Source organism: Calypte anna, chromosome 2, assembly GCF_003957555.1.
Source record: "Calypte anna isolate BGI_N300 chromosome 2, bCalAnn1_v1.p, whole genome shotgun sequence".
Classification (NCBI taxonomy): Eukaryota; Metazoa; Chordata; class Aves; order Apodiformes; family Trochilidae; genus Calypte; species Calypte anna.
In genome coordinates, this window is record NC_044245.1 from 77,255,374 (window position 1) to 77,279,832 (window position 24,459).

Consider the following 24,459-nt stretch of genomic DNA (forward strand, 5'->3'; position numbering starts at 1 on the left):
TGTGACAGTGCTGGGCGGAGGATTTAAGTGGTTTTTCTTGCTAGACTGCTCCTTACCTTGAAAGCTGCAATAGCAGTCACTTCAGAATATACTTTATGGATCATCATTTGCAACAAAGCCCCAGATATTACAAAATACAGTCACTTATGAGCTTTGCCACCTTGCAAATTCAAGAGGGAGCCTTTATTTGAATGAACCGCCTGACATATTCCAACCTCACTCACAGCTTATTCTCTATATACACAGGGCATAAAATCATCCAGGATACGCTACAAATAATGATAAAAACCAGCATATAAGTCTCCCAAATACTTCACTGTTATGTTATGTAACATTCATATTTTTGCTGGTTCCCCAAGTAAAAACAGACAAACATGGATTGAAAGCATTCAACCTCAGTGTTTTCCTCCCCCTCTTCAAAACACTTCATTAGAATTACTTTGCCTAAGCTTAAGTTTCCTCTCTTTGATTCTTTCATCGGCTTTGATGTGAAATGAAAATTATTATCAGAACTTTGTGAAGTTCCCAAGATTGCTCAGTGCCAGAGCACCCATCCAGCTTAAGCAGCCTGGGAATTCTTTCCCCTTCCATATGGCAGTGGCATTCCAGGCTACTTCAGCTTTCCGTGTGTGAGTATTTCTACAGCTCAGGCTGCTTTCAGTGTGCCATTCATATCAGATCTCTGCTGGTAGGCAGCTTCTATGAATTCAGTAATTTTGGAGCCAGCCAGTAAACTCCTCCAACTCAGCCAGGTAATTCTGCAAAGCTCTTCGCTGACAAAGGAGAACAAATACCCTGTGGGAGTTTCAGTTCCAGAAAATATAGAAGCATGTGCTACACACCAGCATACTACATGGCTCCTGCCATGGTTCCATGGTTTTGGTTATTATATTTAGGCTTTTATGTGGCTGCCAGCTACATCCCATGAGCTTCAGGAAAACAAGATAAGAGACTGCATTACTACTTATTTATTAGTTTTCATTACAAGCCTGGAACTGAGCAACAGATAGAAACTTGTCTAGGATAACACTGTTATCAAACAAGAAATTTAGAGCAAATGACAAAACCAGCAAAACTTCAGTAAGATTCAAAAGCCATTTCCAACCCTCTCTTCCTCAAGTCTGCAGCAAATGTCAGGACCTAACTCCTAGCAGATGCTCTGCAGTAACTACAGAGCTTTCCCATGGTCTCTGCCCACTAATCTCACCAGCCACCCCTGCTTTTGTGTGCACACAACGAAAAAAAAAGCTTGGAGGGGATACAGGGGCCAAGAAGGGCAGAAAAGCCTCATACAACTAGTTTTTAAGGAAGATAGATCAGGTTGCACCCAGACATCTCTCCAGACAGCCCCAATACCCAAATTATGGGGGAAGGGGTAATGACACATCTTCAAAACATGCTACCTCCTCCTTCATTAAAAAGTTTCCTGTTCCCTAACACTCTTTCTCCATATTATATTAGTTTTTAGTCCATGCAAAACTATGCCAAAGGGGAAAAAGTAAAGAGCTTTCTCTTGTTTTCTGGTATTGATTTATGTTACAGCCTTCTTCAGACAAACTCAGAAACAATTGAAACCATCTGTATGCCTGATGGGGACTAACAAAAAAGCTGATGAAGTATGACTTCACAAGGTGTCCAATGTAGACCTCATTTTTCTCAGGAGAGTCCATATCCGTCCCCAGTCAGTGCAAGAACCAAGTTGACACTTTCCAGAAACTGCATCTAGTCTTTTTATTTTCTCCTAAATACCTACAGGAAACATAGCTTTAGTGCTCTGCTTGCTTTCCTCACCCCTCGCTTCCCACAGAGATTAAAATACTTGTGACCAGTGCAGCAGCCATATGTTTGACTTTTATATGGATGCTATTTCTTCTTCCCGTAATTAAAATTAAAAAAAAAAAAAATAAAAATTTTATGTTCACTTAGTAAATTTATATAGTCTCAAACTAAACGGAAAAGTAAACAAAGGCTGTAAGTGCCTGTGTCAGAAAGTATTTTAGAAAAAATCCCAGCCTTTAATACTGTGTGGGATTCAGGTATCCTAACTGATCAGTATTTCACTGAAATTCAATATTCAATCACACTTCAGCACAATGTGTAAGACACTTCCTGCACGCAATCATTAGTTTTACACCATCTTTAAATATGCATTCATTCTGTTAGATGCAATGTAGTGCAGGACTTCTCCACTGCTGCCTGACACACTGAAAACAATGATGTTCTCTCTAACCAGCATGCACCTACGTCGTCATGGAGAACTCACAAAAAAACTCCCATTATTTACCTATTTTCCCCTCCTTCGGGATAACAACCTATCTCCCTCCCTGTAACAATTATGGTCAGGAAATGCTGCTTTCCTCTTTGCTTCATTGCTTGTTTTTGCTCCAAACACACTTTCTGAAAGCAGTTTCATCTTTCACACTGATTAAATGCAGTTGGACGGCAAGGAGTGTCTGTGATTAAGCACATTGCTCAACAGCTGTTGTTGGACAGCTTTGGCAAGGCTCTCTGGGCTAGCTGGAGGGAAGAACAAGAGGCACAGCAGAACCTGGAGGCTGACTTGCACTGAAGAGAAAAGAGTTACAAACCATCTAAATCCAAATTTAGGCAGAACAAGGGCTTTATATACTTTATCCATCCTTCTCAAGAAACCCTTTATGTAAACTGAGTTAATCATGCATGATAAAAATAAATGAGGCTATGTCTGAAACGTGGAAACCGGAGAGACAGAGAAAAGATGAGAAACAAAAGCCAGACAGAAATAGAACCGCAGATTAGAAGAGGCGCAAGGTTTAATTAAACAGCTTATCATGGGACACAGTGTCTTGCTGTTGCTGAAATTAATGTTAAGCATCTATGTACATCTCTCTGGGGCCTTTTTAGCACTATTGCTTGTAAAGAGCAAAAAAACCCCAAACCACAGTGCACACACAGGCGGAATACACTCAGTATAGGCTTGCTGAAGTCAGCCACACCATAACCAGAGATCATCTGCCGCCAGCATTGGGGAAGATCACCACTTTCAAGGGTTCTGACCTTTACATCAGGCCATATAAACTCCTTTCAGGACTGTAAATTAAATTTACCATCCCATGGTAATTTTACATTGAGGTGAAGGGAAAGAGTTGCTATTAAGTTTTCTCAATTATTTAAAGCATGAAGATCTTTAATACCCTTTTAATGTTGAAACATATGTACTGTGGGAACTAAAAACTAGAAACAGACGACACACAAAAGTTCTGTCTCAAATAAAGAGTCTTTTGCTTTGACCAGGTAGCTGCCCTGACTTGGTTTCTGGCTTTGAAAAGAGGAATATACTCAGAGCCATGTCTGGCTTTTTATTAGCATTTTTTCTGCTGGTGGGAGTCTTTCCTCCTCTGTGGTCTCAGCTAGGCACAATGACATACTTGGTTGTCTCCTGCTGCTTCAGTCCTTTTTGTATTTTCCAAAGTACTACACACAAGCTTAGAGAAGCATGGGAATGAAATACAACTTCACATAGAGGGCAGTACAAAGTGTTACCAGCTGGACACAAAAGACAATTTGTTAAAAATAAAATACTGCTCCATTGACCACCCAGAGAAGCTAGCATGATTCCTGCTATTTAGGATAACACCCTATGTCAGCCCTTCTTAGTAAAGTCTCTCATCTTCGCAGTTGTTTAGGTTGTTACATGTTTCTACCAGTTCCCTTCATGCAAGCATGAAAAGACTTATCAGACCTACATTGCCTCTTTCAGCCTCCCCATTTCATTTCCTATGCATTGGCTCAAATTCAAAAGATGACATTAAAATCAGATCAAGCACTGAGGCAAGAAACTGTTGAAAGCAGGAATGAATGGACCAAGTGTCATCTCTTATTCATTAGCCATCAAAAATCCTCCATTGCTACAGAAGGTGAATGGAAGGAAAACTGAAAGGTGAAGGATGAAATATTTCCTGAGAAGGGTACAATCAGACCACTCACTCAGAAAACTGAGATGCTTTGATGGAGTAGAACTCTCCCTCTCAAAAAATTTAGTATTTCACTCTGGACTCCATTATGCCTTCCAGTACTTCATGATGGGTCAGTGCTAGGGATGTATTTAGTGTGTTTTTCAGTATGACAGTACACCCCGTGATATTAAAAACAGGCTGGAAGGGGATCTTAAGGTACCTATTCCATTTCTTTCTCTTCCCCTAGAGCATGATCATGTGCATCTTGGTGAACCATGAGTAACATTTATCTGAACTGTTCTCAAAGATTTCTAGGTGTGGAGATTCTACAGCCTTCACAGCCACTCAGCTCTATGGCTTCACATTTTTATACCCATAAAAATATATTATTGCAATACTGCATTAAAGATAAGTAGATAAGTCCTTTGATCTCATCCCATCTACTAAAAATACAGGTAAAAGACTAGCCTGTGACTGTGTAGTAGCTTTTTTACACACTTGAAGACCTGAAGTTCCTCCTCATCCCTTTTTTCTTTAGACTCATTAATCCTGACTCTTTATCTCTTGCCTTGTAAGTTGTGTTTAGTAGATGTCTGTCTAATCAGTGGGGTGTTTTTTTTTCTCCTTCTTTTTTTTTTTTTTTTTTTTTTTTTTTTTTTTTTTTTTTTTTTTTTTTTTCCCCCTTGGAACTCTTCCAATAGCCCACTTATTTGCTACTCCGTACTCAAAACCGGATGTGGTATCAAATACAGGCCTTAAGAATGCTGAGCAAAGAATATGAACTTTTTGTTCTGTAGCTCAGCATCTTGTTTCTAGAAGCCAATATAGGACTGCCTCAACCTCCCCCTAATTAGTAGTTAACTATTTCACTATTTCCACCTATTTCCATTTAGCTAAAATGTGTTCCTATTAAAATGCATTGCATTTTGACAACTTATGATTAGTCCCATGTGCCAAGATGATGCTTATTTCTAATTCTGCTTTCCAATCTAGTTTTTAGGTGACAAAAAGCTGAGAAGGATGTAAGCTTTAGAAACACATGGTCTATTGCATAATCCCAGCCAATACTCAAAAGCATCACACAGCAGTGGGGCCAACAACCAAAAGTTACAATCCTCACCCAAAAAGCCAGGGTGGAGGAGGAACAAAAAATAATCATGACATTGCTCCCTGTCAGAAAACAAGATGCAAGGAAAAAAGCTCATCTGGACAATGCTCAACCACAGTTAAGGATTTTTAGCTCTTTCAAACTGTGTCTCTGAGAATGTCAGAAAGAGCTGTGGATAAAGAATTTATTTTCTTTTTTAATATTTGCCCTGTATAACAGCTTAGGTCTTCTAAACGAAACATTTATTTTAAAAGAATCAATTGTCTGAACACATAGCATGAAAAAACAAAGGAAAGGTTTTACTTGGCTGTTGGTGAGTATGATGTTTGCTCATTTGTTGTCTTTTCTTAATCACAAAAGTGCATACATATGAACAAAAATATATTAAACAACAGCACAGAAAGTGATGCTGTGATAAACATTTTAACTACTTGTTTTAAACTTTCAAAAATATTTTTTACCACTATTTAAACACTATTTTAATTTACTTGATATTTTAAATGTTTCTTAAGTTGAAATTCTAGTTTGAGACATGCTTCAAATTCAATGGAGTTCCACTGCTCCATCTGGCTAACCACATCAACAGCATCTAATATCCCTAAAATTGTTTCACTCCATCTCTGTAAGACATTCATTTATACTTCATGTTTCTAGGCTAAGAAAATGGAGGCACTTTTAAACCCCAAATAGGACTGCAGCTAGTGATTTTTCAACATACAAAGTAAAAGATTACCTCAGATTTAGCAAGAGTGTTAAGATACCCTATAGATTTCACCAACCTTCTACCTGTTGCTGTACTGTAAGTTTTTAGTTTTTGTTTTAAACAGATTAAATTTTTTCTCTTCTTAATGTATTTACAAGTCAAAATATATAATAAAAACATTAAAAAATGCTACTCTGTTAATTCACACACTTCTAAAAAGTGGCCAAACAGTAAATTTCTTCCCTGGACACACAATACATAGCACAAGTCACTTCCTGGAAGTCTACTGGTTTTCAGCTTGGTTTTTTTGTCAAAAGAAGCCTAACAAAAATTGCATACACTAGTGTGAGAACTCAGAACTACTTTACAAACAACACTCTGCATGCTAACCAACTTTAAAACTTAATTTGTTGGGAAAATATTTAAAAGGGTCCTTTATTCGTCCTTCTTTTAATTTATAACTCCTGTTTAACAGGTTGCTGGTAAGACTCCTCCTCATGTCAGATTGGAAGACAATCCTGAGGCCATTCCACTTGGCTAGGTTTCTTAGCAATTCTCACATCATGCACAAAATATCACAGGAGAAGCAACAGAGGACAACGCATGCTATTCTGTACCCAGCCTATTCTGTACTAAACAGTACATCACAAACATCTGAATAGGGGCAATGATTGTGTATGGCAGGGATGAGTTGTATTCTCTCTCTTTTTGACCTGTAGCACAACCCATCCAGGATGCAGGTATACAGGTTGGCATCTCAGGCAATGATCTGAGAAATCAGATAGAGCATGTCTTGCTCAGAAGTGTGATCAGATTGTTTGCAAATCACTAGTAAGAATACAAAGAATAAAATCACATAATAAGAGTAATCAGAAGAGTCCTTTTTTGCTTTAACCAACCATTTTTTCCCACAGATATCCTTAGAAGAAACCACCACCAAAACTAGAGACCAATTTTGGTGAAAATGCACAAGGTCAAAACATAAAGACTATTTTTTGACAAATAAAAAAGCAACCCTAAGCACCTTTTAATACATTTCTTTTTTCTTTCTCTTCTTTACACAGAAAAACTAAAATCACAGTCTAAGTGACATGCAAAAATAAAGAAAACTATCTTTTAAGATTAGGATGTGAATCATCAATATATTATTACAAGAACCTACCCTTAGCTGCCCTGTGATATACAGATTAGTATAACAGATAGTATAATACAGAACAGTAGATAGTATATTACTCTATATACTACCTGCATAGTACTCCTCATCAGAACAATTTCACCCAATGTGGGAATCCCTAGCCATGTTTTGAAGTAATCTGCTATGCAGCTTCTAGGTTTTAATTCATTCTTCTGTTTGAAAAATTTCTATTACCTATGCCTACCTCCTTCCAAGGTCCTAACATTTCTCAAATGCTAGAAATCTTCCAATTCCAAAGTAACAGAATCATGTTTCATTCGAGAATATTTACTCCTCTTATGCCTCTCTCTTCCACCCATGTGAAAACCCTGGATGTTTTATCCTTACAGGATAACCCAGCCATACTCTACAGGCAGAGATGGAGGAAATAAAATCATAGCTCTGGTATCGTATGACAGCATTGTAGGTTACTGCTCTTTGATATGATCTTTTCCATCAGCTCTCATGCAGAAGGTGAATGCACTTAGTCTGTAACCCTTGACCACTGGATAGTGTTTTTCCTTCACAAAAGTAACTGCATGGCAAGCACCAACTTCAAGCAAATACAAAAAGCAGATGGTATGCTTTCAGAAAGTCCAAGAATGACATCAAGAAACAATTCTGTGCGTGAGTATAAAATTTTATAGAAGATAAAGCTTTCTTTTTAAACTGGGTCAAAGTTTTGAACAATCTGCAGAAGAGAGGGCACCAAAATGGTTTCAGTTTGCAAGAAACGTATTTCCTTCATTTCATATTAGATTTAAACAATTACTGTGCTCCTCATGTTATCAGTGCATTTTCTCTATTGTATACAGCAATTTTTAATTTTTCCATGCATCCTCTCTGAAAGGTACTGGAGACGAATCTGGGGGGTCATTTAGGGATCAATCTTGCTCTCAGAGCAAAGCAGCACCTGGGAAACTTACCTTATCACTGTCTAGTGTGTTCTGTGAGGTTCGTGAGGCAATTGAAATAGTATCAGGCTGGCTGCTACCATCTCCCTGACTGTCCAGGTCCTCGCCATCTCTGCAAATAATTAAGTATTTAAAAATCAAATATTAAGTACTTAATACCTTGCTCTGTGTTTACAAGGTCTATATCATGTAGAATTTAAGGCAAAACCAACCAGCCAAAACTATGGCAAGAAATTTGTACAGAAATTTGTATTTCACCAAAGCCACAAGCAGAACACTCAGTCACACATTTTCAGGTCCACTAAAGGAAACCAAGGACCTGAATAACACATTCAGAATTGTAAAAATCTAACAAGTACTGCTATCCTTTAGTAAAGTTCCAAATCCCTTCTGTAATCACTGGATGTACACAAGTCAGGGTCTGTTCAGAGAAGAAATCTCAAGATCAGCATTGCAGGAAAACCAAAATTAATTATAAGATAAAGCTGGCCAAAATTACTCCCGCTTTTGTCCAATCCACTGAGAGTCAGTAGAAATTCAACACTACAGAGGAAAGAGTGCTGTTGTGTACTTAGTGATCTCTGATTATTTTACATAGTACTTACCTTCTTCCTTTCTGTTTTGTTGTTGGTGCGGTTTTGGGGATGTGGATCGGCTCCTTCAGTGCTCCTTTCAGATGAATGGTCCTTTCTTGTATCACTTCCCGGATGTGTTTGATCCAGTCCTGTTTATTCTCTATACTGGATGCCTTTGATATGCAAAAGAAACAAAGCCCCCACAATGGACTATTATAGCTGAGAAGATACACACATACTGTCAGCTAATAAATACAAAAAAGAAGGCATAAAGGATTACTTTGTGAATAATTTTTGAAAACTTGAATAGAGAAAAAGAAATTCAAGGTTGTTGCATTCATTTGGATTTGCCAACACTACTTTACACTTCTTGACTGTGTTAGTATTGTTCATTTAAAATAACGTCTTATTTTAGATTCAGATCTTTCTTTCCTAACTCAAAAGCTAAAGCCCTGTATGCACCCACTGGCTGGATTTAAAGAATTCCAATAATAACAACTTGACCATTGGTTTTTAAAACTCTTGCTGTATTTTACATCCATTCTAAGTTAATATAATAATCTATTAGCACTAAAAGCACTAAAATTAACTTATTCTGCAACACATATGCTTCCACAACACTTTTCATGTATTGCTCTTCACACTTCTGAAACACAACCAGAAGCATAGAGGTAATTCAGGCATTGTATTTTAATAACTGCCTGTAACGTATAATCTGTATTTTTGAGTCACCCCAGAAAAGACTATCATGCTATTAAATATAAGCAATATGAGCAACCTTGTCTAGGGAGTTGCCCACACAAAGGGTTGGAACTGAACAGTCTAACGTCCCTTCCAACCCAACCCCTTCTATAACTCTACGATAAGCATTATTGTAGATCTAAAAAAAATAAATTATATATCATTTCCTACTTCTCTTAATCACTGTCTCCTAGAATAAATTTCTTTGACTATATTATAAATATTTAATATACCATAAACCTCTAATAATCAGCAATTCTAAAAGTATGTAGAAAGCTGAAGACAAAGATGTACAGTTAGGAAAAAGAGCTTTGTTTTCTTTTATAAACAAGAACAAGATGCCAAACACTGTGGTTTTTTACAGCCTGAATTCTGCTCCACCCTGGGAGGATCATTTCAGGCTGCAAAGCATTGTATGTTAAATTACGAGAGTATTAAGACTGGACAAATTGGATTATTCAGTGATGCAACATTTATTTCCCTGCAATCATTGACTTCTGTCAAAACACTTAGGTGAGCTCTTCTTGTCCTGCAGTTCATTGGGATGCCAAATTTGAGTGACAGCAAGTAAATCTGTGTGGCCATTTTTAAATGGCATTGTTGAGTAATCACCAGAAATATGTGAAAACATATCAAAGTTTAATTGTAGTTGAATGAACCTGCAATGGGAAGATGAGGTTTTTTTTTCAGCTCAGCACAGCTAAGAGATGAAAGAAAAGGTTTAAAACTCATGCAGTCCTCAGAACACATCAAATTACCCTTTAGCTGCTTGTGGTAGTACAAAAAAGTTCTTCAGTTGAAACAGTAGGTCCCAGGTTACATACCAGAGTCACAGGAAAACTGGATTTAGTTATTCTCCTAGGTAGGCAAAGAACACTACTGCCACCTGTAACTTCCCCAGACACAAAATCATAGGCATTTTGTGCACTGTCATCCAAAGGCAAGCATCTTCAGACAAACTTGTAGCCCACAGAAAGACTTAAAATCTTGAAAAGTGTTTTGATTTCTGCATAAAAATATAGGCCATGAAAAACAGCATCTTTAACAAACAGCATCAAGCAGCAACAACTTGAACAGGAAACGCAACACTGATGCCTTTATTTGTGGCACATCAAGCTGTAGAAGTCCATGGAGCCAAACCTTTTCTTACTCTGATTTGTGAAAGCAAGTTTGTTTAATCCTTCAGCAGGCCACAGAGATTCCCCTGGGCTGTCATGCCATGCAAGTTATGATATACACCACATCCTTTACAAACAAAGGAAAATTACCTGTCAGCAGCTGTCCCTCTCAAAGCAGGAAAAGTCATGACTTGTTGCCTTTCCAACAAGTAAGAACAATAATTACAAGACTTAGTATAGACTGTACAAGCACATATGCTATAATTACCTTCAGAACAATTTTGTTGTCTGATGTTGGTGTCCTTCCAACCCATAGAGCAAATTTGCAGGGATCTCCTTCTACATGTTCTGTGACACCCAGTTCAGAAGTCTGGAATTAACAAAAATCTGTTAGGAGGACATGGCATTTTTTCTCAAAAGCCACAAAGGGATGTTAATATTCTAAATAATTGAGCTCTGCTATTAAAGACACTTTTAGAAGCTTAAGGCTATTGTGTTAGAATCCTTTGTTCTGATGACAGTAGTGAGGTCTCTTCAAAAGGAACAAATGTAAACTAAACAATTTTTCTTGTAAATAACAATAAAAATAGTATTTATAATCTGAAATAAATTGATTTTTTTACATTTTTTGACTTGACAACAGAAGCTGTGACTCTAAAAAAAATAGATGCTTATTAAAATATAAATATTGGCTTCTCTCCTTCATTTCCATCTGGGAACACTATTTCTTACTGATTTTTATGTTTTCTCTCAGATAAGATATGCTTAAGAATTCTCTTGGTATCTTCTAAAGTGGATCTCTTTTCTGCCAAAGGAACCTTTCTTATGTGTTTCCTTCCCTCTGAAACAGATGAAATAATTCAGAAATGCAGTTTCCCTGGAGAATTCTGTAGATATAACTACATTAGCAATCAGTCTCAATCATGTGAATTGGCTTCCAGTTAAACAATTCATATAGGCTCTGCTCCCCCCAAAATTACACAGAAATACAGCTCAAACTACAAGAACTCTCACTCCAGAAGACAGCTGCTGAGCCTTCTTACACTAGTAGAAGCTGTATTTTTGCCCTCATATGCATCATTACTAGCACATACAGAGTTAATTACACGAGATTTTGGATACACATCACCTGAGTAAAGGTAATTTTTTAATTCTCTCACTTGGATGTTGGCTTCTATCGTTGTGTTTGTGTGCTGTTGTTTTTTTTTTGTAAAATTACCCCAAGCCAACACATCCGCCTTTTCAGCTTTGTGTTGAAAGTACTGAACTACCTAAGTATTGAAATATTCAAAAGCCTATGATGCTTTTTAAACTTGACTCAGCAACAGCTCCTGTGTGGGTGAAAAAGCCTGTAAAATACTTAATCTAACATTAAATTACATAATTATAAGAAAATATACTTTACTGCACTGCCCTCTATAAAAACCTGAATGAGCAAGACAGTACAATTTTTAACATGGTTTATTTTTTAAAGCCTAGTAAATTTAGAAGCCTTTGTACACTTGTGAATATTATTAACTTTACAAAGGGCAACTGAGAGACAATGCAGTAGAGGTTTGTACAGTAAGGAGTGGCAGGGCTGACATACATTGCTCACCATCCCTTTCAATACGGGTAGGTGAAACTAGTGGGAGGGAGTCATGTTCAAAACCCAACACAGGGAAGTTGGCCTGTGCCCAATAAAAATCAAAATATAAGAACTGCTATACTAGCAAGATGCATTACAGGATATTTTGCCAACTAGAATTTGAATTCCTGCCAGAGGAACTGACATGATCAGCTTATGGGACCAATTTTTCAGCTCTGTCTCCCCTTGGCAGCTGATGTTACCTTCCAGTACACCAGAAGTTTTTTGTATATCAGGTTCTTGGGAGCACCAGACAGGTGTGACGAACAAACAGCTGCACCTGTGTTACCTCCTACCTTCCTGGTATCAGGAAGGAGACCAAGTGTTGGAAACAAAGTAACAGAATATGCAAAGGTAGAGAAAAAGAGTTTTTTGAACCAACCTGCTTTACCAGTTAGGACACAGAGGTGGGAAGGCATAAAGGAAAAGGAGGCTGAAGCAGGGGAAAAAGGTTAATTATTTCTACCATCTAGACCTAGTCATATTATTCCTGTATTGATCCAAATGGGGTATGTCTTAAGAGTGTGATTCTGAGAAGTAATTTCATGAACTTGTCCTAGAGTGGTCTGATAGGAAAGCTTATTTGCCTCTGGCAGATGCACAGGAAGCCATCGGGCACTGTCTTCTCACTTGGCTATCTAAATTTGCAGTGTGAACACTGCTCTCACATAAGTCATCCACTGAGACTGGAAGGGAAGGACTTGAATTACAGGGTCACATTTTGTCAAGTATACAGGCTATGGATTTTAAATTTTTTAAATTGTGAGGAAAATAATTCCACCTTTATATTCTTTCAGTAGACCATAAGAGGTATTTTATTTATAAAATGCTATTTTAAGACTACTAGTCTCAGCAGACATTCTGGAATGAACTTAACAAGGTATTCTTGCCTTTCCAGATCAGCGTGTGTAGACTATTCATAAAAATTAATCCTTAACAGCAATAGCAAGCAGACAAGATGAAGGAAGTTTTTTAACTCCTTCCATCCCTCTTCTTTATACAACTGAGCCTTAAGGACCCACCAATCACACACAAAATCAGTCCAGCCCAATCTTGATTTTCCTTTGTCCTAACTCACCAAGATTCATACGTAGCCTACAGTAGACGCTTTCAGCCTACTCCTTCTCCTCAAAAGCTTCAAACTTACAAGGTTCATTCTACACATTCCAAGGCTGCTCTCCCAGTGCACTGCAACAGTTGCTCAAGTTCCTCTGGCACATTAAAAACTCTCAACTTGGTCACAATCTATTCCAACATAGACAGTCTTCTAAATAAGATCATTTGTTCTTCCATACTTACAAACAGTTTACTCTTGTAAATGTACTTGCTCCTTCCACTGGAGTCCTTCACTTCTTTACTGAAAACCAAGGACATCTCAAAAAGGAAAAGGTGCCTCTCTCTTCCCTTTCGAATTAGAGTTTTGGGGTCCCAAACTTGGAAGGATTCTTGAAGAATGAGCTCTCCCTGAGATTCTATATTTTCATCAAAGCCTAAAAATCCAGGGAGAGGAAAAGTTTGTGATGAAAAGTTGACAATAAGATGAAATTAAAAAGCACAGCTTCTTCTTAAGTTATCTAGTGTTTTTCTGTTGTTGATTTTGTTTTGTTTTGTTTTAATTACAGCTTGCAAATGGGAATCCTAGGAAGCAATATTAAAAACAAGACTTGATTTCAACATTGTGGTATACTAAATGTAACTGTAGCTCATCTATGTCTAAATTTACATCCACTGTTAAGAAGCTTATCAACTGCTTCGGCAATTTTTCATCAAGAAATCCCAGATCTCTTTATGTCAGCTTCTGGTTACCTCTTCCACAATTAAAATTATCTCTCCAGTGAGGCGCTGTAGAAAGTGAGCATCTTGAAAGGACACAGCATATCAAGTTGTTCTGACATAGGCAAGCTCCCAAACACCCCCTTTTCTCATGGCACCCTTTCCCCACAATACATGCAATGCAGACAAACATTCCAGCTGGGTATGAATAAAGAGCAGCCTGGGAGCTGTTGCCATGTGATCAATCTGCCACCAGGTCACTACAACATTGATCCACAATAAAAGAACAGCAGCTGGATTACTTATCTTGATGTATCATGTAAAGATGAAAATTGAGAATATTCACAATTTATTTCCATTGCAGTGGTACAGTGTTCCTCCAGCATAATACACACCTTAGAGTGACAGGATACCAGAAATTATTCTACCATGCTTTCTGAATGGTATTAAACTGCATTTTAAATAGATACTGCTTGCCAGTATCAGAAGAGCACCGTCCTTCTGAAGAAAACAACAGTTCTTGCTGTTCCAAACAGGGCAACAGTATGGAGAGCATCAGAGGCAAGTTGCAGCAGGATGTTAATTCAAAATCCTCCGGAGACTTAGAGGAAATGTGCTCACTCACTATTTTTGTCTAACATGGGATGACTTAACAATACATGCATAATTTGTTATAAAACCAACTTATGTAAAAGATTAGGATATTCTCCAGAGTCACATTTCCCAGTGTAAAAAGATTATTATCAATTCCAGTCTGCATTTATACTAACCCCATCTCCTCTACAAGGTATTTGGAACTGATCCTGCAAAATGACCCACATTCCTATTGTTTGAAATCAGGGAAAAGAGGTGATTTTGAGCGTACAGCATGATTGAGGATCACATGCTGAGACGATTAATTTCACAGTAACTTCCATGACACTGGAAATTCCATGACAAGCTATATTTTACTACTAGACAGCAGTGAGGAAGAAAAGGAGTACTTACTAAAATCACCTGAAAGTCTTTAATCAGCAAGTGCAAGGTAAGGCTGTTCTGCTTTATTCTCAAAAATTTTAAATGCCAAACAGAAATAGTTTTATTACTAAATGTATGATGGCACCATCAAACATGATAACATGCCAATTACAAAAGAGATTTTGGCAGTAAGTTATTCTCAACACATAGAAGCAATTACACCCAACCTCCACTGTGTGCCATGAGCACGACTGTGCTGTTCAGGCTAAGACTCAAGACTAAATTGGCTTATGTTGACATTTTACAGCCAGAAGATACTTTTCAAGTAGAAGTATGTTATGGAATAGGCAGCAAACAGATGTGGAAACAACAAAACTCTTGGAGACAATTACTTGATACATAAATCAGCAAGCTCATGTCTAATACACTTACACTTCTTATATAAAAGAAGTAAAGTATACTGATTGGAAAATGTAGCCCAAACTATTGTCTGACCATTCACCTACAACTTTTTAGGTGAACAGTGGAACAGTGGAAAACTAGGTTAGCCTATACACTTTTCAAATCTGCATTTGGTGGAGCTGTAGATCAGGATGAAAGAACATTTTAAAAATTAACAAAACCAGTTGTTTGTGACAATAGTTTCCAAAGTACATATACCCAAGTAAAAGATACATAACATAAAAGCCAAAGATAAGAAAATGTCCACATTCTCCCAGCCCTCAGAATACATCTATCACATGTAGTAATATAGGAACTTATTAAACAAAGTCACAGATTCATACAGAATCACTGAAGCTGGAAGGGACCTCTAGAGATCATCTAGTCCAAACTCCCTGGTAAAGCAGAATTACCCAGAGCACATCACACAGGATTGCATCCAGGAGGGTTTTGAGTATCTCCAGAGGAGGAGACTCCACAACCTCCCTGGGCAGCTTGTTCCAGTGCCCTGACACTCTCAGAGTAAAGAAGGTTTTTTTATCATGTTTAGATGGAGCTTCCTATGTTCCAGCGTCTGCCCACTGCCCCTTGGGCACCACTGAAAGCTTCCGGCTCCATTTTCCTTACACCCAGCCTTTAGATATTACATTTAGCTGATACACATTAATAAGGCCTCCTTCTCAGATTTCTTCTCTCCAGGCTTACCACTCCCAGATCTCTCAACCTTTCTTTGTAAGAGAGATGCTCCAGCCCCCCAGTTAAGTCAGTCAACAGCACACAACTGAACTGGAAAGCCAGTTCAAATCCTACCTTCCAGCATGCTGAGGTGCATGGCATCATTGGCTCGCTTTGGCACACTAAGCATCACCTCTAGGCCATCTTTAATCTCACCTTTACCTTCTTCACAGCATGTGAGCAGCTCCTGCAAAAGATGAGCAGATGTGAGTACTCTATGGTCTTCTACACCAATATGACAGATGAACAAATAGTACTTTTGACAAGCAAAGAATAATTGTTGGCATATGAAATCTTTTTGAACTTCTTACTCTGCCAATGATACAACAGTATACTTTATCATGTGCCCATGTTTTCAGTTAACCACCTCTAATTCAAACAAGATCACTTGGTTAATGTAACTTTTAAAGCTTTTAAAGAAGCACAGACTCAACTACCAGATACAGTGCTACATCAAGACCCAGAATACCACAGCTACCAAATCATTAAGATGGTGTAAAGCAGGACAGTACACAAGGACAACTGCCCATGTCAGTCTCTGCTCCACTGCACCAAGGACCTACTCAGTGCTACTGCCAATAAGAGGAATTGCATTCTTCTGAGTATTCAGTGGATTATTCTGTTCTGTACTCAGTTAAAAGCACCCTACAAAATTTTAATAAAAACAAGCATTAAGTAACAGACACAAGTTAGAGAATGGAATATGCTAAAACCTTTTGGAGGAATCCAAAGCAATGCAGTTCCCTGCCCTTTCAACATCCCACAGATACAAACATAAGAGCCCCTGAACTGATATTCAGATTTCCTAACGTCTTTTGAGCATTTGAACAGTAGGAAGACAAAATGGAGCTTATGTAAACTAAAGGGTACATTATGTTCCAAATTCAAAAGGTCCACTTAATTTATTCCCTCAGGTTAAATTCCCTTTTTCTTTGTAAAAAAGAAAGCTAGGTGTTTCCTGCTCTTATCATTACACTGTTTTTCTCTTTCAATAACGCCATCACAGCAAAACTGCATCATCAAGCTTAAATTCTGCATGACAACTCCAAAAAAAAGCTAGTGTAACTTAATAGCCTCCAGGAGGAACAGAAAATGAACAGCTTCAGAATCATTTGGAAAAATAAGCAGAACTTCCAAAACTGTAAAATATTTCAGATATTGTTCAAGTTTTGTGCTCTCCATCTTTCCATGTTTTATGTTGCTCTTCTTAGGGAAGGGGGGGTGGGGAAGAAACAGAAAACCCAGAACTCACAAATAAATCCACTTTGCTATACAGCAAAGCCATCTAGCTATACATACACTGGTGAAAATCAATCTTTCCAATCATTGCAATAACTTAGTAGCTAAAGTGAATCCAGATTATTTATTTTAAATAACTGTTAGAATCAATACCCTAAAATTTGTGGAATAGCACAGACTAGAGTATTTCTCTAAGTTACAACTTAATCAAGTTGCACCTTAAAGCTCAGAACAGACAATATGTGTCAGTTAAAAATGGCAAGCTTCTTTCCATCCAACTTGACCTGATATAGCCTGCAGTGTTCTTCAGAAATTTTAAAAAACATCATCCATGGCAGCTCTCAAGTAGAAAGGGGAGACAGATCAATTACAGTGCATTTTATGGGCAGCTATTACAACACAAGCAATGCCAGCTAACACAGAGAGCTAACACAGTCCACAGTTTAAGAACACTGTGGCTCAGTCAACAAGACATCTGTCCATTAAGAGAAAACTCTAACAACATGTTCCCAAAAGTTTTATTTATTTAAACAGCTACTGCTTGACATTTCCAAGCCACATAAGTAACAACTGTTTGTGCAAGAGCTCTACAGGTACTCGGTTTGTGTATATATACACACACACATATATATATAAAACATATGCAAATATATTACGTATGTTTATAATATTATATAAATATAAAAAATATATTGTGCAACACAGAATTTCATAAACACAGCTAATGGCTTGCAAAAATTTGTTGCAGAAAGCATTACAAAAATGTGCCTGCCTATATGAATGTGATTTACTTTTTACTCTGGAAATGCAAATTGTATTTTCTAAGTAAACATCAGAAGAGAGGTATCTTTTTTTATTTACAGGACTCTGGATAAAAAGTTGCTTATTTCTGCCTTCTTTAATTTTCAGTGGTCTCCTAAAAAAATACCACAGCAATATTTGAGGGCTGCCGAGGATGCTTAAGTTTCACAGTACAGAGTAAAAAAGCCCTTGTGATTTCAGCATGAGTTTTGCCTTCTTAAGAAGAATAGAATCAGATGAAGAACTCTGAATTAATACTGACCTTTAAAAGAAGCTGGTATTTTGTTATCCTTTGAACAGGTTTGATAAGGTAAGAAGAGATAGAGTTGGCCAGACCATGTCGTTGTTGTATCTCCTAGATGAAAAAAGCAAACATTTCAGGCATGTGAGTACCAGTGCTCAGATATAGACTGCTTTGAGTGCTATACAATAATGTACATTAACTATAAATTCTATTTTAGCAAGTATAAACAAAAAAACCAAACCAGGATGACAAGGTATTCCAGCCACAGCAAATGGTTATCTGCCTGCTCACTTCATACAAACAAAAGATTACTACTTCTAAGGGTATTTGTGAAGCAAGGTTAAGCAAACCTAAATACAAATAGCAACGATTAGGGATAGTGAACATATGGCAACACCTTTCTTCAAAAAAAAAATTAAAAATCTGTATTTCTTTTGTTACTCGAAGGAGAGAACATTTAAAAAGCTTCATGTTTAAGGGAACAGCCAGGACTATCACAGGAAGGCCGAGGCGGAGGTTTCTTAGCATCCTTTACCAGTTTATATCGATAGCCACAGAACCTATCCCTATTGCCTCCACAAGGGGGAGCACGGAACAACATTTTATAACTAAAGGAACAAGGTTACCGAAAACTTCAAGAGAAAACAGACACCAATCAAAAAAAAAAAAAAAAAACACGAAAAAACCAAACACAACCAAACAAACAAAAAAACCAAAAACCCACCAACAAATAAAACCACAAAACCCAAAAAGAACAACAAAACCCCTACAACAGAATTAAATTATGACTACAAACTTCATGTAATGATCATGGTGGAATTTCATTGCCAGTCTTTGCTGTTTATCATGGTATCAAATATATTTTAAACACACAATTTCACTTAGTTATGCGTTGCAGCTACGTGCTTGTAACCATGATTACAGCATCAGAAATTCCCATGATGGAATTCAAATTACATTTTCACACGGTCCAGTGATAGACAATGGAAGGTCTTGAACTGACCTGTGCACATAATTAGATCTTCATACTTCTTATGCACTTTAGGTGGATTAGGGGATGGAGACCTCTGAGCACACTTGTGAAATAATGCTGCTTTGGAGGCGGGGGCAAGAATTGATTTCTGATATTATCAGAACCCTCTGTTATTTTTTTAAAGCAGTATTTACTAAATTTTTCTTCTAATTTTTTTTTTTTTGTCACACCTGCCTGATTTCCTGCAACTTCCCTGCTCTTGTTCAAACACTGAAAACAAACAGGTGCTTCACAGAAATGCTGTATTTTATAATTTTTAGAATCCCCATCTTCTCAGTGGTAGACTTTTGAAATTAACCCCAAGAACTTCAGGGACATCTGTCTATTTTTTATTATGCTCTTATTATGCTCTACTTCTACAAACAATTTTTTAAAAATTGTGGTATCATTAAAAATTTAGTGGCCTAGCACAATGGAGAAGGAAACAAAAAGGAGTAAAAGCCACTCTAACCAAATCATCTGTAAATACATGCTCAACCTAAACTCATTCAGTGGGGCCAAAATATCTCCCCCTAAAACCTCTAACAGCAGCTACATTTTGGCCCTTTCTTAAGCAGAATACTACACAGACCAAGCAACCTTGGCACTGAACAACCAAGGTGGCTGGTTTAGCAACTCTGAACAATGGCAGTCAACTGAACTACCACTACTTATGATTACAATTTAAATTGCTCCAAACAATTCACAAAGATTCCCATCTTTATTACACACAATGTAAACTAAGCACATCAAAATGATAAGATTTTCCGAGTGTGCTTGTGAGAGCTCAAGATTCATGTCTCACTTGTTACTGCCAGAATGTACTTTCAGTTCTGAACTGCTCTGATATGTGACAGCTTTTTAAATTTGATTTGACAGCTTCGTGAGACCAATGTAAGTTCATGAGCTATAGGACTGGTTTTCCTAAGGCAACGCTAAATTGCAGTATTAGAGCCAGGATACTTGCATTTTATTAAGAAATTAGGCACTCAGCACAACTGCAAGTACAAGATTCAAATATGGACACAAAGTACTTACATCAAAGTATGCTCCTGCATGTTCTAAGATCAGCTGGGTAGAATCTGGCTTGTTTTTACAGTATGTAACATACATCTGGAATTTGTCTGCCTGCAAAACAAAGTGCAAATTTCCACAGGTTATCAGAAAGCATAATTTGTTTCAAGTTTTTACACTGTTATCAGAGAATATATCTTCTGTCTCAAGAAATTAAAACTACATAGAATTTTTTTCTCATAAAAACTGGTAGTGTAATAAAATGTATCACACCAGTAGTGCAAAAGTAGATCATTCATTGCTAAGACACAGATAGCAAACCAAACTTGAATGCAGGCTCAGGCAACTTGAAAAACCTTCAAGAGCAGTTAAACACATGCATTTGATAGCAGTGTTTTAAATTCCTTCCCTCTCCCCAGTTAGAGATATACACATTTTTACTCACATTTGAAGGCAGAGGTACTTTTGCAAATTTTAAAAACTGAAAAAGGACCTGAGAGCAAGAGACCATCCCCTCCATGCTTCCCATCCCCCTTGTTACTTATAAACATAAGTCTGGCTTCATTACCCAAGTAACAAAGCAGTGTCCAACATCTTCTGGTAACTGTTCATATTTTTCCAGCTCCTTGAGGAATATACTGTGGGTAGAAAAAAACCAAAGAGTATAAGGCACATGAGAGATTTTCATTAGGACAGCCAAATATTGTCTGTGAATAATGGTGATTAACGAACTTGATGTAATTCATACCAAAGGTGTGAGTCAAAGAAATTAAGGTAACAGGAAAGGATAAATATATGTAATAACAGAACTATTATAAAATGTAATTCAATACAAATTCTGAAGTAAAGATCAGAAATTGATCCAGCAGATATGCAATTAACAAAGAAGAGTACACAAAAAATTTAATAACTGCTGCTGTTGTCCACCACAAGTGTTTCTTCCTGTTTCAGTTTCAAGAAAAGCTTAGTTTTCGTCTCAAGAGAAAAAGGAGAAGACTTCTCCCTTGGATGCTCAAGTCAACAGAAGTATACAAAAGACTGTAAAATTGTGTGGAAATAAGCTTGCTCTATTCTAGTACTCAAAAGAATCCTAATCCAATAGAAATTCGACTGACTTAAAAACCTAGAACATTCAGAGCAAGACTTCTGTACACAGATCTGCTTAGTATGCATTACACTCAGAAGAAATGTAGTGCACAAACTTCTTTCATGTTCTGTACTCAGGTAAACTTTACAACAGTGGGGCATCTCCACAGAAGCTTCAAAGATAAAAAGGAGGGAGCCCATGTGGTTTCCCACTAGCAGTCACACTTTGAAATCAGGAATGAGGGTCCCAAAGAAATGACAAAGTACTGAACTGATGTTTGCACTATACTTGTATTCTAGTCATTTTAATGTTTTCCATCTCTCTAGGACAACTGAAAAACCTAATGCAAAATTTTAATGTATCCAAACAATTTCTGTTTAAGACAGAAAAAGTTAGTTTCTAATGATGTTCCTACATGGCTGCAGAAAGCAATAACTGAAACAACTTAGCAATGAAAAAAATATAAAGCATTTTTAGGGAAAAGTGTCCATAATTCATATGCACAATATTTGCATTAGGAAATCCCTCAGGTCATCATTTGGATTCAGCAGTAATATGGAAATAGAAGATAAGTCACTCACTTATTGTGGAACTCATAGATTTCCTGCATGTTTCCAAAGATAATGTGTTCTTTGTTTACAATACCAGGTGGGATCTCCTCAACTCCGCTTGTCATTTCCCATAGATATGTCTGACCAGAAAATAAAGATAAATAAAAAGTCATGATAAACTCTGAACAGAACCAGCCAGGTATCTATCTGTAAGTATACATTCACGGAGAAAAATCAAGGAGAGATCACAAATCATCACCACTGCCAGTTCTGACGGTACCTGTTTGTCAAACACACCTTGTGATTTTGACAGTAAAATCCAAGTTCTAAAACTGACATAATCCCTGAGACATCATAATATAAAATGCATAGTGTTCTTGACAAGCCTTAATGCTTCAGGATATTCCTTATCAAGGTCACGTCTGCAGACTAGAAGTTCATGCTTTGTGCAACAGCTAACACTGAACATTACTTGCTTCAGCATAACAGTTGCTGGGCACTTTTCCATGGAATCTCTCTGAATTTCTATTCAAAAAGGCAGCTAGTAGCAGAACATGTGATACACATAATAAGAGAATTAACACAAGCTCTTTCCTATGCTAGCAAAGCAAATAAAGTAAACCCCTCCTTATTCCCTCCACTCTCTAAAACAAACAAAAACCCCCCACATTTATGTATTGGAGAAAGAGCAAATGCTGAAGCTCAGTACTGAAAAAAGCAAAGCACAGAGGATGAATTTTGAAGTGGTTGTTATCAGATATGACTCCAAATTTCTTCTTAGTGGTAGAAAAGACAATTTGCTCCAATGACTAAAAAACACTCATGCTCAGCTGTTAAAGCTAGAAAGAAAGAGAAAACAATGGACATGGAAACACGTCTTCAAAGATGAGTGGAAAAAAAAGAAAACTTACATCCATGCATTCCCGGAGGTCTCTTACGTAAGCCTTTTCTGTCTGAATTAGCTCAGCCATAATGAACCTTAGGTGACAACAGAAAGAACAGTCAAATCTCAGTCTGTTAGATCATTATGAATGCATAATAATCAGAATACATCTTTCTTCTCATCAGTTTTTGCTTTTTCCACTGCTGCAAGAAAAATCTGAGAACTGAAATGTGAAGAGAGACAACATATGAAGGAAACGTAAGAGGTAACATCCCCTCCACTACTAATCAGAGCAAAAAGAAAGGGGGAAGGAGATGGATTTTTTTTCTCAAATGCTTTTCACTTGCTACAGTAATTTGACTGTTGTCCTCCCTCTTCTCCTTAGACATCTATTTCACACTATTGCTAAAAATAAAAAAGCATGCTAAAAGAAGTCTAACATAGTTCTGAAAGTTTAAGGTTCTGACATACCAGAATTATCTGTGAGAACACTCACGTGACTAAAAAGCAATAGGAGCTATTGAGAAATATCAGTTCATTTTTACCATTAATCCAATTTCTAAGGTGCATTTTTTTTCAGTATCAGGACTGATTTATGCATTCTCGTTGATTAAAAATGAATACATTTCTTACTCTTTCCTGCGGGCAGACTTTCGTTTTTCTTCGTTAAGCTCATGAGCAGCATCGCGCAGTTTCACCTCTGACCCAGGAACACTGGCTGGGATTATATCCAGCTGCAAGCTTTTACTCTTTTATTAAAGAAACAAAGAATTAATTAGGGAAGGAGACAGAAAAAAATTATAGCTAAATCAAATGTAAGTAAAGCTTGTCCATCTGCCATCACACTCAAATTTCTCTTACCGATTTATTGGAATCAGAGGAAATACCCAGAGCTTTCTCTAAAGAGGTCCTGTATTTCTCCATACGCAGGGAAAAGTCTCTGTACCTCTTATCCACTGCTGTGACACATTTTTTAATCTCTGTTGCATGAGCATGCCCTTTTTCACAAAAGCCATCAGCCAGCTGTATCAACAACTTCACCCTCTCTTTGGTTTGCTATGAAAACAGGAAAATATCGAACAGTTACTAGCTCTACCTGTAATGAAGGGAGTCATTTTGCTTAACCTGCTACTAAGTGCAGTTGGAGAAGTCATCAGAGGAGGTACCTTCCTCCACTCTCTCTCTTTTCACAGAACTCCTTTAAACACATACCTTGTTATTAATAAAAATAGCACAAGATGAATATAGGTTTCCTTGGGTTTTATTATTACACGACTAGAAGCAGGATGTTAATTCTTCTTTTTAAAAATGTGCTCCGCATCTAACCCCGAGATTAAATTCTGCTAGGCAAGCTTTTCAGAGCATGGATATTCCCCTTGCATCAATAAAAAGGAGTTTTGATGCCAAAGCAGATATTTTGTTCATTACCACTGAAGCACCGGTGTTGGACCTGGCCCACAGTCTCAGGAAACTATCTCCTTTATATATCACTGAAATTCTGAGGTGGAGATAAGACTTGTTATTGTACTTGTTAATCTTACTGACAGATTCAGACTAGATTCCGTAGATCTATTTTATATTATGCTTCATCATCACACAGCTTTTTTTAAGAAAGAGAACAAATAGCCAACACCAAATCTGTAACAAAGTGCTCTTCCGAATGAACAAGCTGACTAAGAGCATGCATGAAAGATTTCATGTAAATCATAACTCATCCACAATAGATGAATTTATACCTCTATCTCTCCCTGGTACTGTGTAAACTGTACGGTCAGGGGCCCTGGAAACAGGGAACTAAGCAAAACAATCTATAAGAACGTGACTTTT

General features: G+C 37.3%; 1 protein-coding gene across 1 annotated transcript in view; it reads right to left on the reverse strand.

The window, feature by feature from the left end:
* TRIO (trio Rho guanine nucleotide exchange factor) overlaps positions 1 to 24,459 on the reverse strand; it is a 247,646-nt gene that overhangs the window by 69,174 nt on the left and 154,013 nt on the right. Inside the window, exons 22-33 of the mRNA XM_030446293.1 lie at positions 23,494 to 23,688; positions 23,266 to 23,381; positions 22,661 to 22,727; positions 21,780 to 21,889; positions 20,680 to 20,749; positions 20,136 to 20,225; positions 18,104 to 18,196; positions 15,877 to 15,988; positions 13,195 to 13,385; positions 10,537 to 10,638; positions 8,440 to 8,582; positions 7,847 to 7,946 (exon numbers count right to left, since the gene is read on the reverse strand). Coding sequence (XP_030302153.1) covers positions 7,847 to 7,946; positions 8,440 to 8,582; positions 10,537 to 10,638; positions 13,195 to 13,385; positions 15,877 to 15,988; positions 18,104 to 18,196; positions 20,136 to 20,225; positions 20,680 to 20,749; positions 21,780 to 21,889; positions 22,661 to 22,727; positions 23,266 to 23,381; positions 23,494 to 23,688 — 1,389 coding nt within the window. The remainder of the gene's footprint in view (positions 1 to 7,846; positions 7,947 to 8,439; positions 8,583 to 10,536; positions 10,639 to 13,194; positions 13,386 to 15,876; positions 15,989 to 18,103; positions 18,197 to 20,135; positions 20,226 to 20,679; positions 20,750 to 21,779; positions 21,890 to 22,660; positions 22,728 to 23,265; positions 23,382 to 23,493; positions 23,689 to 24,459) is intronic.